This window comes from Eriocheir sinensis, chromosome 15 (genome assembly GCF_024679095.1).
Source record: "Eriocheir sinensis breed Jianghai 21 chromosome 15, ASM2467909v1, whole genome shotgun sequence".
NCBI classification, from domain to species: domain Eukaryota; kingdom Metazoa; phylum Arthropoda; class Malacostraca; order Decapoda; family Varunidae; genus Eriocheir; species Eriocheir sinensis.
This window is the reverse complement of record NC_066523.1, coordinates 6,403,897-6,421,482: the sequence shown is the minus strand read 5'-3', so window position 1 is coordinate 6,421,482 and position 17,586 is coordinate 6,403,897. Positions and strand designations below refer to the sequence as shown.

At 46.3% G+C, this 17,586-nt stretch overlaps 1 protein-coding gene across 3 annotated transcripts in view; it reads left to right on the top strand.

Moving 5' to 3' along the window:
- Positions 1–16,871, top strand: part of LOC126998842 (uncharacterized) — a 35,188-nt gene extending 18,317 nt beyond the window's left edge. For all 3 annotated transcript variants that reach the window (XM_050860991.1, XM_050860989.1, XM_050860990.1), the window contains exons 6-13: positions 3,274–3,431; positions 4,838–5,020; positions 5,510–5,850; positions 6,318–6,546; positions 10,056–11,334; positions 12,856–13,042; positions 14,923–15,076; positions 15,810–16,871. In XM_050860991.1, coding sequence (XP_050716948.1) covers positions 3,274–3,431; positions 4,838–5,020; positions 5,510–5,850; positions 6,318–6,546; positions 10,056–11,334; positions 12,856–13,042; positions 14,923–15,076; positions 15,810–15,820 — 2,542 coding nt within the window. In that variant the 3' untranslated portion in view covers positions 15,821–16,871. The remainder of the gene's footprint in view (positions 1–3,273; positions 3,432–4,837; positions 5,021–5,509; positions 5,851–6,317; positions 6,547–10,055; positions 11,335–12,855; positions 13,043–14,922; positions 15,077–15,809) is intronic.
- Positions 16,872–17,586: the final 715 nt, after the last annotated feature.

Below are 17,586 nucleotides of genomic sequence, written 5' to 3'. Positions count from 1 at the left end.
TGACAGTCTTTTCCTAACATCAGAATAAAATATTCATATATTTTTCCAATTTTGGTTCACGTTTTTATTCTGCAATGAATTCCAGCTTCAATTCCACCCTTGTTCCTTTCCGTCTCTTAAGCAATTTCCTATAAATGATCAAGCGTCAGCTACGTGCTTCATCCCATCATACGCTCAACGTAACCTGTGGGAAGGAGGGTCATATACTCGTACAACTTTCAATGGTTGTAATTGCCAAACAAACCTCATACAGCACTTAAGCAACATCCAGTTACGCTGGAACAGGAATCAGGGTCGTGTGCATAAAACACCCTACCATACTTAGCATATACTTTCGAGTTATCCGCCATTATAGACAAGCTTCACATCGCATGTACACCGAGAGAGAGAGAGAGAGAGAGAGGGGGGGGGGGGAGTATAGGGGAGAAAGATGGCGGGGGCAGAGAGTGCGGGGGAGAAGGAGGAGGGCAGGAGGGAGGGAAAAGGAGGGATGGGAGTAGGGGAAGCCAGGGGTGGAGGTAGGTAGTGGATACACGTCACCAATGCGTCACGCCTCACCTGTTCGAATGTGTAAGTGGCTCACGCAGGTTTTGTCATCACAGTCAAGAGTAAACGCCATAATTAACCGCATCCGGCATTGCACAATAGCGTCAAAAATTAGCGGAGTGTGTGAAACAATCTGTGTCAAAGTCCCATGCTGATCCGAGTCTTCGTTTGAAAGATATTTGCGAAAAACGGTATGTTATCGGGTCTGATATGGATAGTAGTTTCCTACATTCGTATATACTCAAGTTAAGTTAATTTAGATGGAGGTTTTCTACACACACACACACACACACACACACACACACACACACACAGACACTACTAAGTAACAAGCCAACTCTGTTTTCCCCAGTTAATAAGAGAGCTAATCGTAAAAATGCCTTATTCGAGAGAGAGAGAGAGAGAGAGAGAGAGAGAGAGAGAGAGAGAGAGAGAGAGAGAGAGAGAGAGAGAGAGAGAGAGAGAGAGAGAGAGAGAGAGAGAGAGAGAGAGAGAGAGAGATTTACATAGATTTACATAGAAAATCAGACCACACAGACCCCATGGTCCAGACTTGGTGGTCTGTCCTTAAACCTAAGTGATTTTACATTAATCAGAAGACTCCAAAACGTTGCATTTCTACTCTAGTTGATATTAAGTTGAAGGAAGTGACGGTCGAGCTTATTTTTGAAGGAGTCAATCGTGTTACACTGGACCACTGACGGTGGAAGCTTATTCCATTCTCGCACTACAACGTTGGTGAAGAAAAATTTGGTGCAGTCTGAATTTACTTGTCTACATCTGAGTTTTACGCCATTGTTCCTCGTGCGCAAAGTGTCATCGATCATAAACAATGTTGATCTGTCTACATTCGTGAAACCATTAAGTATTTTAAAACATTCGATCAGTTTTCCTCGGAGGCGACGTTTCTCCAGAGAGACCATGTTAAGGGTAGAAAGCCTTTCTTCGTAGGATTTGTTGCGCAAGGAAGGGATCATTTTCGTTGCCCGACGCTGAACACCTTCTAATTTAGCAATATCCTTTGCATGGTGGGGAGACCAAAACTGTACCGCATATTCCAAGTGGGGTCTGACTAAACTGTTGTAGAGCGGGAGTATTACATCTTTATTCTTGAATACAAAGTTTCTTTTAATGAAGCCCAACATTCTGTTCGCTTTATTTGCTGCATCGATGCATTGCTGTGAGAATTTGAGGTTTGACGCGATTTTGACCCCCAAGTCTTTGACGCATTGAACGCTTTTGAGTTTAACGCCGCGCATTTCGTATTCGAACTTCTTATTCCTCGTTCCAACTTGAAGGACCTGGCACTTGTCTACGTTAAAGGGCATCTCCCATCTATCCGACCAAGCTGAAATTTTGTGCAAGTCCTCTTGGAGAGAGAGAGAGAGAGAGAGAGAGAGAGAGAGAGAGAGAGAGAGAGAGAGAGAGAGAGAGAGAGAGAGAGAGAGAGAGAGAGAGAGAGTCTGTGAGGCCGCACATGTGTTCATAACACGATAACAGGTTGATAGGAAAAGATAAATTGAGTCGACGTGTCACCGTCATCGCGTGCTGCCACCCGTCGGGATGGCTGGCGAATAGAATCTGAACGAAACGAGAAGAAATTGAGACGAAACTAAATAACAACACAGCAATACATACAAAGATAGGTGTATAGATAGATAGATAGATATACAGAAAAATATATATAGATCGATAACCATGGCTCAAACACTTTCGCCTCACATAAATATTTCCAAAGGCCACAAATAAATAATCAATTAATTAATACATGATGAAGGTTGGTGGGGCTGAAAACTAGTGTGCAGAAACCTGAAAGTACAAAAAACTGATAAAAAAAGAAAGAAAGAAAGAAAGAAAGAAAGAAAGAAAGAAGAAAAAAAGATAGGAAAGAAAAGAAGAAAAAGAAATAGAGAAAGGAAGAGTAAGAAAAAAGGAGGAAAAAAGAAAGAAAGAATGAATGAATAAATGAATAGTTGAATGAATGAATGAATGAATGAAAAAAATAAAAGGAGAAAAGAAAAAAGAAAAAAGAAAAGAAGTCGGGTTCCCAGGAGTGTTTTTCACGTGCATGGCGGAGAAGTCTTGTCACACTATCACGAGGCCCATAAAACTACCCACAGAGCTACGAACACATCCTCTACGAAAGCCTTATCCAATGTAGATCTGTAAGCCACGAAATGTTTATAAGAATATGGGAAAACTAATTAAAAAGAAGGTTGATGATCGGAGTTAAATGTCCAAAGCTAAATACTTGTTAAGCATAGATAGCCTGTTCATATACATTACAGGAAAATGATGAAAAGATGAAAGAAAATGGTGATTAATAAAGATAAAGTAAATAATAATGATCAATTAATTAATACATGATGAAGGTTGGTGGGGCTGAAAACTAGTGTGCAGAAACCTGAAAGTACTAATAAATGATAAAGGAAGAAAGAAAGAAAGAAAGAAAGAAAGAAAGAAAGAAAGGAAGGATGAAAGAAAGGAAAAAAATGAAAAAGGAAAAAAGGAAGAAAAGGAAGAAAAAAAGAAAAGAAAGAAAGACAAAGTATGAATCAATGAATAAATGAATGAATGAATGAGTAAAAGGAAGAAAGAAGAAGAAAGAAAAGACAGAAAGAATGAATGAATGAGAGAAAGAAATAAAGAAAGAAGGAAAGAAGGTTACTAGCGGAAAACAAAAGTGTGCAGAAGAAAAAAATGAAGATGTGTCTCGCCCTCCTGCAGGTGGCGGCCGGACGTGGAGACCATCGTGACGGAGGGACCGGCGCCGGGGACACGCCTACGGGAGGGGCACTACGCCATCTCCTTCTCGGTGGTGGTGGTGGGGGACGCGCGCCCTCCCAAGCCTATCGCCACGTGCAGGGTCGACTATGACGTGGAAGGTAATGTGAGAGAGGGGGAGGAGGAGGAGGAGGAGGAGGAGGAGAAAGGGGGAGGGGAAAAAGGGGGAGAAGAGAGGGGAGCGGTGAAAGGAGGGAGGGATTTGAGGGTAGAGAGAGGGAGTAGGGGAGGGAGGAAGAGGAGGAGGAGGAGGAGGAGGAGGAGGAGGAGGAGGAGGAGGAGGAGAGGGAGAAAGGGGGAGGGGAAGAAGGGGGAGATGAGAGGGGGGAGGTGAAAGGAGGAAGAGATTTGAGGATAGAAAGGGGGAGGAGCAGGAGGAGGAGGAGGAAGAGGAAGAGGAAAAGGAGGAGGAGGAGGAGGGGGGGAGGAAGAGGAGGAGGAGGAAAAGGATGAGGAGGAGGAGGAAACATGGAAACATGGAAATGCAGGCAACAGAAAGCCTATTGGCTCATTACGAGGTCGCCCGCTTGGGTGATTTAATCTGATCGACCGCCACTTGGGGCTTGGTGAGCAGATGAAAGCACCTCGATATTGAGGAGCAGATGGAAGCCCCTCGTTATTCAGTTTACTCCCGACGCAGCGAAATGACAGTCGATTCTATATTTGAAGGAGTTGATGGTATTCGCATTTACTACTTCTGAGGGAAGATTGTTCCAGTGGCGGATGACTCGGTTTGAAAAGAAACTCCTTCCAATGTCTGTGTTACATCGACTCGACTGAATGGGTAAACCGTTATTTCTAGTTCTTGAGTTGGTTTGCAGTTCAAAGAATTTGGAGTAATCGACGTTATTGAACTTTTTTAGATACTTGAAGACTTGAATCATATCCCCTCGTAGGCGTCTTTTCTCCAATGTAAAGAGATTGAGTCGCTTGAGTCGTTCCTCGTACGGTTGACCCCTGAAGGTTGGAATCATCTTTGTGGCGCGTCGTTGAATCCTTTCCAAAAATAAGGGGGTGAGATGAGAAGTGAGGACAAAACGAGACTCCGGGGGTAAGAAAGGGGATACTGAAGGAAACTGAGATGCGGAAGATGAGAGGAGGGTAAAAAGATTGATGATGACATGAGAGATGGATGAGAGGGAGGGAGAGGGGGCCGCAGAAGAACAAAGGAAGCGCTAAAAAAAATTGCCAGTGTCACTGAAGAGGTATGCTGCACACCTGTCGGGCGGCACATGTGGGTCTACCGTTGCCGACACACCTGTTATCCTTATTGTGAATGTCTCCTTTGTTCTTCCGGGGCCCCGTACTGCCACCATCCCTCCCTCTCTCTACCCCCCCCCCTCCCCTCTCTGTATTTAGGGTTGCAACCAGAAAAGTGTTTGAGAACCACTGCTCTAAGGCATGACGTCGCTAAAGAACAACTAACTTTATTCTGCTAACACCGCTGAATGATTTCCTTCCACGAGGCACTGCCCGAGCCGCCCTAACCCTCCTGGTGATCCAACAGTCCGCAAGTGTCCCGAGTTACCCAGGCGTGCAGGGCTGGAGGCGCGGTGCACAGCGGGGCGCGCCTGGGGCTCCCGCTGCACCTGGCGCTGTGCCCGGCACCTGCAGCTAGTGGGGCCCGCCTTCACCACCTGCAGCGGCCGCCGTCACCCCCACTGGACGCACGCGCCACCTTCCTGCCTCGGTAAGTCTCTCGGTAAGGCTCGCACACTTACACGAGTCCAGCGAACACACACACACACACACACACACACACACACACACACACACACACACACACACAGGTAAAAAAAATAGACATGTAGTTTATAACGTACACACACACACACACACACACACACACACACACACACACACACACACACACACACACACACACACACACACAGGTAAAAAAAAATAGATATGTAGTTTATAACACACACACACACACACACACACACACACACACACACACACACACACACAGACACACGCAGGTACAAAAAATAGACATGTAGTTTATAACGTACACACACACACACACACACACACACACACACACACACACACATACACACGTAGGCAAAAAAAAAAAAAAAAAATGACATGCAATACATCACGCAAAGACATATGTATATACACAAGAACGAATAACAGCGAGACAGCTGCTAACACACCTATCCCTCGACAGCCCCCCCGACACAACCTCCACCACCACCACCACCACCGCCTCCTCCGCCTCCACCACCATCGCCTACCAGGGGCTGTAAATCCCCTCCTGACGTCCCCGGCGGGCATTACACATGTAAGACACCCTCAGGCAGACCAACCAACATCCCGATACCCAAGGACGACCCGATGGTGACAAGACCCACGAGAGATGCCCGGCGCGCCCACTACGACGAGGGAACGAGGTGTGAGCTGGAGTGTGGGCGTGGGCGGACCGTACCTGTATCTCAGCGTGGGCGGCGGCGACTCACCTGCACCCCCGGTGGCCACTGGGACCACCGGCCGCCCCCGTGTCGCCTCCAGGTGTGTTCAGGTGTGAAGGCTGGGCACGGCAGGTTAATTGGCCCGATGTGACTGTGACAGGGGCGTGGGAGAGAGAGAGAGAGAGAGAGAGAGAGAGAGAGAGAGAGAGAGAGAGAGAGAGAGAGAGAGAGAGAGAGAGAGAGAGAGAGAGAGAGTGTTGAAAATATGTAGCAAGACAATAAAAAATACAAGAGCCGGGGGAAAAAAAAAATATGAACAAAAACACCAGAATGACAGGAAAGGAACAAACAGGTAGACAGTCTCAAACATACCAAACAAACAAACACACACACGCTTAAACAACCCTAAATATCTATCACACAAATTCTCCTCATCTCCCTCCTCCTCCTCCTCCTCCTCTTCACACTTTATCCTCCTATACCTCTTCTTTCCTCCCTTTCCGCCGCTATTACAGAAGTACCCTCCTCCCGTCCCCTCCCTCTTAACCACTTGTCCTCCTCCCGTAGGTGGCGCCGCTGTTGCAGAAGGGTGACTGTGAGGACAAGACCTTGGCGCCCCCGCACTCCCCGCTCTCTTTAATGCCGCTGCCCACCTTCACCACCTCCAGCGGCGTGGCGGCCCGGGTCACCTGCCTGCTGGACGCGCGCACGAAGGGGACCCACACGAGGACCTGCACCGCCGAGGACCCCGAGCTGGAGACTAAGACCCACTGCAAGTACCGCATCAAGCTACTGGGTGAGTGATGGGCTGGGCCTGGTCTTAGGCTCCCCGCACATGACCCATTTTTTCAGTGGACGGTGGCTGTCACTTTTTCGTGGTGACCCTACAAAGAGGAGGGGGATGCTGAGGCACCCTGAACACGGCACTTTTTTCGTGGACGCAACCGGCATTTCAATCATGGCCGTCGACGAGGTAGCATGTCATCACTGTCCTTTTCAAAGAAAAAAATAAGAAAAAAGAAACATTTGAAATGAAGCATGGGGTACACCTGCTAATGAGCCAGAGGTTTGCCAGGGGTCAGTTTTATGCCATATGTAAAAACTTAAGAGCTAATAACAGCGAGAAGTCTAGAAACATTTAGAATGAATTAACTTTCGTTGATGGTCTTCAGTTTCACACGTCTTTTTTTAATTTTTTTTATGTCTCTGCCTATTGCGCCGGTAGGCTTGCTTGAGGGGCCTGGATGGTACTCGGCCCCAGCTCGTCATCTCCTCTTGGCTCATGCTGCCCCCCGGAACTCGTTCTTGATTCTTGGATGGTTTCCTCAAGAGTCCGGGTTGATGGGTGGTCTTCAGGACAGCATGTGGGTAGTTTTGAGCCACTCGGCGGTGACTGAAAAATCCGAGGTGGTAGCGTGGGGATTCGAACCCGTGTCGTCCATCACGTGGTGAATATGGGCCCAGCACGCTACCGCTTCAGCCACCGCCTAATGTAAAAAGGTCAAAAGGGCCTTTCCTTCACTGCCACGCCCCGGCTCAGGACGTCCGTCAACAGTGCTAGTAAGGCCGCCACCAAACATATATATGTTTGTGTGCGGGCTTCCACAGAGGCGCGTGCCTTTCATATCTCACCACGAAGTGGCAGCAGGGTAAGCATGCGTCACAGGAAGACGCATGCTTCTAGTGCCCCGTTCTCTAACACCAATGTGGCATGGAAATTCTTATTACTCATCAGTATACTTTTGACACAAAAAAACATATACGCATGAGCGTCTTATCGGACGCATGATGCAGAGGACGTAAGCCACTCCCGTTGAGGTATATACGGGGGACAAGAAAGTGCTGCAAGTTTATTGATTTAATGTACCGATATGGTGTGTCTCCCGCTGCAATGCGACTACAACCATTGTAACCGATACTGCGCTCGTCAGCTTTATCCACTATTTATCTTTTATACCACTCCCTCTCCCCCCCCCCCCTCTCTCCCTCCCTCGCTTTATCAAGGAGGCAGGATATGAGTCGAACATGACACACACACACACACACACACACACACACACACACACACACACACAAAACCCCGTCCCCCAAACACACACATACACACACAGCCCCGCCCCCCCCTCACACACTTGCTCAATTTCTACCCCATCTTATAAACGTGAATTGTAAGCATTTCTTGTTATGAAAGCAAAGCGATGCCAAAGACTGCATCTCAACTTGCAAGGGACGTAAAGGAAAGAAGCAGTGCGGGAATGCTGAGGCGCCACACTGCAAACTCTGCCACACTGTAAATTCTGCGTAAATCGTAAATTCGTAAAACACTGCACAGATAACAAAAGGGAAACCACTGCAGCCAACTCATAAACAAGTAAAAACGGAATAAACAGAAGTAAAACAAACACAAAAGGATGAAAATATGCGGGAGAAAAATAATGATAGCTTCAGAAAATGAGAGAGAAATTGTAAAGCACCAGATAAAGCAAACCCCCAGAAAAAAAGATAAAACACTACGAAAAGAAAAAAACAATCGTGGGGAGGAAAAAAGGGAGAAAAGAAACACCTGCAGGAAGAGAAAGAAAAATAGTACAGCAACAGATAAAAAAAAAAACTCCTGATAACCCCCCCCCCCAAAAAAAAAAAAGATCATACGCAAAAAAAAAGTGCAGCCGTAAGAAGAAAAGAAAAAAGAAAGAGAAAGAGTACAGCAAAAAAAAAAAGAACACCTGCAGAAAAAAAAGAAAAAATAGTAAAAACAGACAAACGAACAAACCTCTCAAGATAACAAAATAATGAAACTCCACAATAAAAGAAAAAAAATATCGTAAGCAAAAAAGAAAGAAGTAACGAGAAAAAAGTAAATAAAATAGCAAGGCAACAGAAAAACAAAATTCCAAATAAACAAACAAACAAAAAAACTCCACAACAAGAAAAAGATATCGTAAGAAAAAAACAAAACAAAAAAATGAGAAACACCATAAAAAAAAAAAAAATGGGAAAGAGAAGGAGTAAAGCAGCCATACACCCCCGACGTGGCTGTCCGCCCCTTGCTTGACACGTAAAGGAAGGAAGCAAAGGGCGATGCCACGTCATGCTCACCTGACTCACGCATTAACTATTCATCAGGTGTCGCGTCATCAGCTCTGAGTGATGGTGGTTGCGGGAAGGTGGGGTGGAGGGAGAGAGAGAGAGAGGGGGAAGGGAGGCCCGACCAGCTGATCATTAAAAAAGTTTATGAGGACGCCGAAATTGCCTCATCAATTTCAGTTCCATGTACACCGGAGTGATGGAGGTAGCGGGGGGTGGGGGGGGGTGGGGGGGGGGGTGACCAACAGACCCCCAAGAGTGTATAGAGGACGCCGAAAATGCCTCTTCAAATTTAGTTTCCGAAGTGTCTTGAGCTGTTTTGATGATGATGATGATGATGGCGATTTTTTTTTTTTTACAGCAAAGTGGCAGACAGCTCAAGAACAATAAACAAAAAACAACAACAAAAACAGCCCGCTAGACGCTGCCCCGACAAAAGAAAAAAAGAACGAGAGGCCAGAAGAGAGGTCAATTTCGGGTAGAGAGGCGATGATGATAATGATGATGGTGGTGGTGATGACATGAGATCGTTCCAGTGTGTTAAGGTCATGGGTCTTAGGTCAGTTGACGGACCATAGCAGTTAGTTGCGTGAGCAGGATGCGGGTTTTTCCCTTTGTTAACCTGGTAGCAGCGGGGATCATGTTTCTTATTGGTCCCTCTAAGCGAGAAAAATGAGAAAAAAATCATTACTAACACAAACCATTTCATAATATATATCAAAGCATTTGTGATCAGTTTATCTATCATCTATTTTGGGGGGTTTATATAATGACACAAATTTGGCCCGTCGCTGCTACACGGTAAAGCCACAAATTTGGGCTGTCGCTGCTACCGGGTTAACGAGTAATGGCTAAACTATTCTTCTTTACTTTTCAGACGGAGCACAAGGCAGACAACCAATATACCAATCTTAAACTTCATCCTGTAGCTCTAATAAGTAATGGTGCTGGTCCTCCTTGCTGCCTTCCAATACCATCCAGGGTTACCAAGTTATCGTATACAGACACTCAGCACATCATATTTTCCAGTTTCTGAGTCACTGCTATCGCAAACAAACGCCAATAAGTAATGCTTTTAACGAGAACTTTAACCGGAATTTCGTTATCTGTGTGGGAAGGAAAATTTTGGGCCCTGGAACTGATAAATGCGATGTTTTGAGTACGATAATTTGGTAACCCTGATACCATCCTTCTATATCAGTGTTCCTTTGCCCTCAGACGCCACCCCGGATCCTGACGCAGTACTCGTGCCGGGCTTGACAGGAGGGAGCAGGGGACCCCGAGACCCACACGCGAGGGGCGGGGGAGGCCACGACGACGAGTGGGCGGAGGAGAGGCAGCACGCAAACGGCGGGAACGAAATAACAAGTTACGACAACGAGGACCTTGACGAGGACGGCTATGAGTTCGACTACAACGACGAGGACGAAGACAGCGATGAGTTCGACTACTACTACGACGGGAGTGAGTTCGGTGACGACGACAAGGACTTCCTCGACGACTACAATGGAGAGACTGAGACGTTGCCGGAGCTACAGCGAGTCCACAGCCAGACCCTTGGAGCGAAGACCCCCACCACCACGAAGGGACGAGGAGGCGACAACAGCGGCAGACACGGCAGGAAGGTCAAGAAACACAAAGGAACACGAAACTCGGCGGTAAGGAGACGAAACACGGATAACGAGAGACAAGACAATGAAACGGTTAAAGGAAGGTCATTACTTTTGCCATCGACGCCACCTTCCTCCTCCTCCATCCCTGCGGTGAGTCAAAGTGTGAGGACAAGGGAGATCGAAGCTGCAAGACACGGCTCCCAAAACACCACAAACCTAAGCATCTCGGACCCCATAACCAACGAACGGCGGAAGAGAAAAGAAGCAGCTCACCACCACCATCACCATCACCACCAACACCACGTGAGGGGGGAACGAACCTGGGTGCACGGCGGAGCAGAAACACCTCACCACCCCCGGAGAACCACCAATAACCATCACCCGCAACACCCCCAGAAGCACGTGCGAGGAGAGCGAACCTTTATGGACAGCAGAACAGAAACACCTCATCACCATCACAACCCTAACCACCCCAAGAACCATCACCGCCAAAAACCTGTGAGGGGCGAGCGAGAACCAACATCCATCAACAGATTACGCAAGTACGAGATTAAAACGAAAGAAAACAGCAAACCCACCACCGATATGGGAGACTTCAGAAAAGGCGCACCTAGGACATCATCTTCCCCTCAACCTTCGGACAACAGACGAAACGCAGGTGGTGAGGGGGACGCTGAGGGGGTGGACGAGGCTCAGGTGAGAAGTCCGACAGATGAGCAGAGCGTCCCAGCTACCATGGAGGCCGTGGTGAGGATGGAGGTGAAGGTGGGGGGCTGCGGCGTGGGGAGGGAGGTGGCACGGCTGCTGGGGAAGGCACTAAAGGACCAAGAAGGGTGTCGCAAACGACTCACCTGTTACAACCCACGCCACACCTGCAGAAGAACGTGAGTAGGAGTTAGGTAATATTTTCCGTGTAATTGATGACAGGGTTGACATATACCAGGTTGGGCGTCGAAACTGAGCTTCGCCTACCACAACCCACACATATGCTATGTTGACGGTAGGTGCATTTTTATTTTTTTTTTATTTTTTTTACAGCAAAGGAGACAGCTCAAGGGCACAAAATAGTAAACATTAATAAAAAAAAAAGCCCGCTACTCGCTGCTCCTAAAAAGAATCCAAAGAGGTGGCCGAAAGATAAGTCAGTTTCGGGAGGAGAGGTGTCCTGATATATCTTTGGCGCTACGTCACCTGCATGCATAGAACGTGACTTGTTTCGCTTGCCAGGTGCATGCGAAAGGAATAACATGAATACGAAGCGGATAGTCATTTGATTTATCTCGTGACTTCCACCGATAAAATTATTCAGAAAAGGGACTGCAGTATTTGGTTATTTCTCTCTCTCTCTCTCTCTCTCTCTCTCTCTCTCTCTCTCTCTCTCTCTCTCTCTCTCTCTCTCTCTCTCTCTCTCTCTCTCTCTCTCTCTCTCCGTCCCATAGGGCTCAATGCATTCAGGCTAAAAATCGGGCAAACAGAGTACTAGGTTTCATCTCAAGGAGCGTGAGCAACAGGAGCGCTGAAGTCATCCTCAAACTTTACTTAGCACTAGTTAGACCTCATCTCGATTATGCAGTTCAGTTCTGGTCACCCTACTATAGAATGGATATCAAGATGTTAGAATCTGTACAGAGGAGGATGACAAAGATGATTCAGGGGGTGAGAGACTTGCCTTATGAAGACAGGCTGAAGCAGTTAAATCTACACTATCTAGAAAGGCGAAGGTTGCGAGGAGACTTGATCGAAGTCTATAAATGGATGAAGGGATTTAATAAAGGGGATATCAATAAAATTTTGAGAGTGAAAGAGCCAGGTAGGACGCGTGGCAATGGTTTTAAGTTATGCAAATTCAGATTCAACAAAGACATAGGCAAGAATTGGTTCACCAGTAGAGTGGTGGACGAATGGAACAGGCTTGGGAGCCATGTTGTGGGTGCCAATACCATAGATACATTCAAGAAGAGGTTAGATAAAGCCATGGATGGTGAGGTAAGGTGGGGTTGAGTGTACAGGAGCTGCCTTGTATAGGCCAACCGGCCTCTTGCAGACTCCTTACGTTCTTATGTTCTTATGTTCTCTCTCTCTCTCTCTCTCTCTCTCTCTCTCTCTCTCTCTCTCTCTCTCTCTCTCTCTCTCTCTCTCTCTCTCTCTCTCTCTCTCTCTCTCTCTCTCTCTCTCTCTCTCTGAACTTTAGGGTGGGCGAATAATCTTCCTTGTTTCAATCGGCGGCACCGAGTTCGCTTTTTATTTATTTATTTTTTCTTTCGTTTATGAGATGAATGCGAGGAGTGAAAGTTGCGTGATAGGTGTAAAAACGTACGCGCATTCGTTGTCACGTGTGGAGTGATAAATCCTGTCTAATCTCTCTGCAGCTGTGTATCTTTTTTTTTTTCTTTTCTTTTCTTTAGATTAGAGGCGGACGGGCAGGCGCGGGTGGAAGTAGTGTGGGCGGTGGGCGGCGTGTACGACAGCCAGAATGATGCCGGTACCCCCCCTCAACAACAACAACAACAACAACAACAACAACAACAACAACAACAAGGGCAACAACAACCTCACGTGCCCGAAGTGGAAACAGCGATATCAGCAATCCTGGTTTGTGTGTGTGTGTGTGTGTGTGTGTGTGTGTGTGTGTGTGTAGCTACCCGTCAGTCAGAATCTTTCTCTCCGGTGATAACAGTGCACGGAAAAACTTCAACACAAGAGACCGAATGATTGATTGCTTGGGAGGAAAGAGAAGTGTTCAAGGTTGCATGCAGTCCCGTTGCCGAGAATTTCTCAAAACACCGTAAAGGGACTATTACACTGGGCATATTTTCCGTGGATCTTCAGTCAAACCACGATTTCCGCTAACGTGATTCTCAATTGTTGGTTGTTATTGCTGCTGATGAAGATGATGAGTAATACCGTCGTAGCTTTGGAAGATCGTGGACACGTCAGAAAACCACGGAAATATGAGAACCACGCCAGCGGAAATCGTGGTTTGACTGAAGATCCACGGAAAATTTGCCCAGTGTAATAGCCCCTTAACGTTTACCGGACAACTAGCAGGACTGACCAGGGCCGGAGGGTTGTTAGTTGAAGTCACACAGGCGTAACCTTTGCACTCATACGGTACACTACAGGGATTTTCGTTACATAAGGATATAAAGAATAGAGGTAGACTAGAAGAGGACAGCTGATCTAGCCATGGCAGCCCCCACGAACTAGTCTCGTTTTATAGTTTTTCACCATTTTTCCTCGTGTTAAACTTTCACTTCTATTAAAATTTCTCAAAACACCGTAAGATTATGACCACTGTTCTCAGACACTTTCGGCTCTCTCAAGTCTCAAAAAATATTTTCAAAGGCCGCAGAGGAGGTTAGTCGGGTTCCCATGAGTATTTTTCACTTTCATGGAGCAGCAAAAGCCTTGTCAAACTATCACTAGGCTCATAAAACTACCCACCATGGAAATACCTTCAACTTCTACGAGAGCCTTAACCTGGTAGCTGTGGGGATCATGTTTCTTAATGGTCCCTCTAAGCGAGAAAAATGAGAAAAAATCATCACTCACGCAAACCATTTCATAATATATATCAACGCATTTGTGATCAGTTTATGCATCATCTATTTTTGGGGTTTATATCATGGCAAAAATGTGGCCCGTCGCTGGTAGGTACACGGTAAAGCCACAAATTTGCCCCGTTGCTGCTACCGGGTTAACAGATGTGGGTGGGTGTAAATACCGAAATGTTTAAGAATATGGACCTTAAAATATCACAACGGCATTTTTTTTATATTAACACCATCTTGATACGTTGAAAACCACAGGAGATTCACTTGCCTTTTTTATTGTCTTTTCTTTGCTTTTTACTGGTTTTCTCTATCTTTTCGTCGCCTCTAAACAGCCTAACACAGCCGACATCTCTTCTCCTTTCTTTCACATAATTTCAAGACTTTATCTTCTCCTAATCCCCTTCCCTCTTTCCCTCCTTTTATCACAGTCCCCCACTCAAGACCCCTTACCTTACCACACCTTTCTCCGCCTCTTGACAGTCTACACCCTTTTGCACACCCTTGGACACCACTACAGCCAACCTCAGCCTCCCTGTCTCCCGTCTTCCCTCTCTCGATCCGTCCCTCCCTTCTCACTCGCCTCTTTAACAGAATAAAACCTCTCTGCACAACTTTCGTCACCTCTATATAGTCTAACATCCTTTTGGACCCCTTTGGACACCACTACAGGCAACCTCATTAGCTCCTTCCCTCCCTCTCTCCCTCCCTTCATCGCTTCCTAAACAGTAGGTATAACATCCCTTTGGACACCTTTGGACACCTTTACAGATCACATCAATAGCTCCTTCCCTCCCTCTGTCTCCCCCTCCCTCTCTCTTTCCCTTCCTCCGTCCCTTCCTTCTCCCTCGCCTCCTTAACCTTTATTCACCTCTCTTCACCTTAAGACGGTCTAACACCCTTTTCCATACCCTTCCTCAGGAGTCAACGCGCGCCACCGTCACCTCGCCGAGCCTCGCCGCGGCCCTGGCAACCCTCGGCGCCACCCTCGACCCGTCCTCCTTCCTGGTGACGCAGCTCGATCTCGTGTGCCGCCTTCCGGGCCTCAGCCTCCGCCCGGGGACCAACCGATGCTGTGAGTGAGGTGGTGGCGGTGATGGTGGTGGTGGTGGTGGTAGTGGAGGAAATGGATGTGGTTGTAGTGATGTTGGTGGTGATTGAGTGGTTAATTGTGGTGGTCATGGTAGCGGTGGTGTTAGTGGTTAATGGTGGTAGTAGTAGTAGTAGTAGTAGTAGTAGTAGAAGAGGAGCAATAGCAGTAGTAGTAGTAAATTTAGTTATTGTTGTTATTGTTGCTGAACGTAGAAGAGGAGGAGGAGGAGGAGGAGGAGGAAGGCGGAGGAGGCGTGTGTGTAATGGATTTTTGTTGTGTACATTTTGTTGTTTTCGTTGTTGGCGGTGGAAGTAGTTTTGAGTTGGGAATAGTTGCGTGGGTGTTGATTGTGCCTCGGTATCTCTATTGTTGCTGTTGTTGTTGTTGGTGGTGGTGGTGGCGGCAATGATGGTGAAAGTTGTGTTGGTGGTGGGAACGGTAATGTATGTGTGTGTGTGTGTGTGTGTGTGTGTGTGTGTACGAGAGAGAGAGAGAGAGAGAGAGAGAGAGAGAGAGAGAGAGAGAGAGAATGAATTAAAGCAGCAGCAACAAAGAGAATAATAAAAAAAACAATAACTAAACACACACACACACACACACACACACACACACACACACACACACACACACACACACACACACACACACACACACACACACACACACACACCTACGACTACAAATAACTAATGCTTTTTTTTATTTCTTTCCACAGGGCCGAAGTAGACGTGTGTACAGCGAAAAGAACACTCTCTGCAGTCCACACCAGTCCCTCCCTCCTCCCTCTCTCTCCCTCTCTCGCTTCCTCCACCTTCACGATAAGAACACTCTCTCTACACTCCACATCAGTCCCTCCCTCTCTCTCCCTCTTTCCCTCTCTCGCTTCCTCCACCTTCACGATAAGAACACTCTCTCTGCAGTCCACATCAGTCCCTCCCTCCCTCTCTCTCTCTCACCTCCTCCACCTTCACGATAAGAACACTCTCTACAGCTCACATCAGTCCCCCCCTCCCCCTCTCTCTCTCTCTCTCCCTCCTTCCCTCTCTCCCTTCCTCGCCTCCTTCACCTTTACCTTCGTCACAAGAGTCTTCCACCTTCATCAGTTCCTTTACATATGCAGTCTATTATAGGTTCCTCTCACTCCCCTCCTCTTTGGACTCTCTCCTTTAACGTGTCACTTTTACCTTTCTCTTAATTCCTTTTACACCTTAATTTTTCTTTACCTGTCCACTTCTATGTAATTCTCTTCTCATTTCTTTTCCCTTAGTTTTCACATTCCCTTCTCCCTCTTTCCGATATTTCATCTTTAATTTCCTTTTTTTTCCCATTTCCTTTCTTTTATGTCTCTCAACTCTTAACTTTTCTTATAGTTTATCCTTAAATACCTCTAGTCTTGCCCTTCAGTGTTTTTTTTATATTAATTTATCTTCAGTTTTCACCTCTTCTCCACCACACCTTCATCCTTCGTTCTTTTCTTTATCTCTCCTCTTGTTTCTCGTTAACTGTTTTGCGTTCTCTTCGTCTCATCGACCATCCATTTGATTTTTTTTTTTTTTTGTGTGTGTGTGTGTGTGTGTGTTTCTTTTTTTCCTCGTTTCCTTCGTTTATAATCGTCTCTTCATATACGTTTTTTTCCCGTTTAGTTTGTCCTTTTTTTTTTATGTTCTCGCCCCCCCTTCCCCCCCAATAAAAAACAAGCGTTTCCCCCCCCCCCCCCCTCTCTTGCTGTCCGTCCTAAACCATCAAGGTGTAAATAAAATCGTGCGTGTTTTTTCCATCTTGCTGTTTTATTATTTTTTTTCCCTAGTGATATTGTCGTCTGTGTGTGTGTGTGTGTGTGTGTGTGTGTGTGTGTGTGTATGTGTGTGTGTGTGAAGCAACTAACATATTTCAATAACAGTTTGTCTATCTGTTTCCTCTCTCTATCTGTTTCCTCTCTCTCTCTCTCTCTCTCTCTCTCTCTCTCTCTCTCTCTCTCTCTCTCTCTCCATTTCCTGTTCACACACACACACACACACACACACACACACACTAAAATAATCCCTGATGTCATACAGTTCACGGTTGCTAGTAATTAATTCTGAGACCTCGTCACTGCACCCAAAAAAGGAAGAGAAAAAAAAATAACGATGACGATGAATGTACGACAGCGAAATAAATAGAAGTGAAAGCGTCAGAGAAATTAGTAAGATAACACTTCCCCGGGTCCACAATATCTCTCTCTCTCTCTCTCTCTCTCTCTCTCTCTCTCTCTTTTCACCTTCATCTTTTCCTTTCTTGATCTCTCATGTCTATATTTTTCCTTCCACCTCTGCATAACCTCACGTCCTCAATGCCTTTTTCCTTCATCGCTCACCCCCTTGATGTATGTTTCACTCTCTTGACTATCACGTTTTCCTCTATCATATTCTGCCATTTGCCTGTTTCCATATTATTTGTTTTGACAGTAAAGGAAGCAGCTCAAGGGGGCAACGAAGTTAACTGAGAAAAAA